This window comes from Habropoda laboriosa, unplaced genomic scaffold (genome assembly GCF_001263275.1).
Source record: "Habropoda laboriosa isolate 0110345459 unplaced genomic scaffold, ASM126327v1 scaffold126, whole genome shotgun sequence".
In the NCBI taxonomy this organism is placed as follows: domain Eukaryota; kingdom Metazoa; phylum Arthropoda; class Insecta; order Hymenoptera; family Apidae; genus Habropoda; species Habropoda laboriosa.
Window position 1 is genome coordinate 1,120,782 of NW_017100288.1, and position 1,262 is coordinate 1,122,043.

General features: G+C 25.0%; 1 protein-coding gene across 1 annotated transcript in view; it reads right to left on the reverse strand.

Annotated features, from left to right (window-relative positions):
- The window catches only part of LOC108573712 (carnitine O-acetyltransferase-like), a 2,768-nt gene extending 1,537 nt beyond the window's left edge, over nucleotides 1-1,231 (reverse strand). Inside the window, exons 1-6 of the mRNA XM_017936184.1 lie at nucleotides 1,223-1,231; nucleotides 1,011-1,141; nucleotides 811-946; nucleotides 557-729; nucleotides 320-473; nucleotides 91-256 (exon numbers count right to left, since the gene is read on the reverse strand). Of these exons, the coding sequence (XP_017791673.1) occupies nucleotides 91-256; nucleotides 320-473; nucleotides 557-729; nucleotides 811-946; nucleotides 1,011-1,141 (760 nt within the window). The 5' untranslated portion in view covers nucleotides 1,223-1,231. The remainder of the gene's footprint in view (nucleotides 1-90; nucleotides 257-319; nucleotides 474-556; nucleotides 730-810; nucleotides 947-1,010; nucleotides 1,142-1,222) is intronic.
- Between the last annotated feature and the right edge of the window lie 31 nt (nucleotides 1,232-1,262).

Below are 1,262 nucleotides of genomic sequence, written 5' to 3' on the forward strand. Positions count from 1 at the left end.
AAACTTTAATCTGACTTTAAAATTAAAAAAATATTTATGTTATATAGTAATGTATTATTGATTAAGCTAATAAAATAAATTAATACAAACCTAAAAGTAAATTATAATCCTCTACCCATATATCTCTGTCATTTCCAGTTAAAATTCCAACTGGTTTTGCTTCCACACATGAACGTTTCACAATGTCTTTAATAGAATTTACAAGCTTATTCTCACTAACAAGACCCAACTCATTAACAATGCAAAGTTTAAAAAACTGTAAAATTGATATACCTTAATATAACTTAATTTATAATTTATCTATCAGAAATATACATACATGATTGTTACTTATAATTATGATATGATTAGTTTCATCAGTATGTATAAGTTGATCAGTTCCCTTATTAGGTCGTCTATGAGTTCCAAGAATCATTCCATAAGGCTGCATATCAAGTGGAACATCACCACTCATTTCTTGTTTCATTTTACCACTTCAAGAATATATATTTATTCATAATGCACTTGATAAAAATTTTAATTTATTCCTTCCCAATTATTTCTGTAAACTGTATACCTCTTAATGAAATCATTATAATCAAGTACAGCTTTTATAAGTTGTGCGGCAAATACATATAAATCATTAGAACATTTGAAATCAATGTGTGGACCAATTGTTCCAGGGCTAGAATTTACAATTACTGGTGCTCTATACCCTAAATAAGCAGTATTCAACCACCAGTCACTCACCTAAATATTTATAAATATTTCATTTTTAATTTCTTAAATATTAAACATTTTATTTTTAAAATTAGTTGATAATAAATTTACCCAATTATCATTGCTTTCTGATTTCTTTAATAATTTCTTATGTAATTTGGAACCAATATTTTCATCTTCAATAAATTCATAAACAAGTTTTTGTGTTGCATTATATTCACTTTCATTAAGTAGTGGTTTCAATGATCTAAAAAAATTATTGTTATTATAAGTAAAATATGTTTAATCGCAATTGTGGAATAATTTTTTACCTTAAATAACGTTCAGCAGTATTTTTTAAATCTGGAATAGGTTGTTTAGGAAGTGGCTGTTTATTTAATTGCAGTGTTGTTATTGCTGCTGTAGGAACATTTATTGGAACATTTCTTACACATTTGCACATCTTTAATAAAATTAAATATTATTTGTTTGAAGTATTTGTTTATGCTGACTTTTAAAAAATAGAAAAACATAAGATACTTACAACAGATAAATTATGAATTAATTTCTTCATTACTGATTGT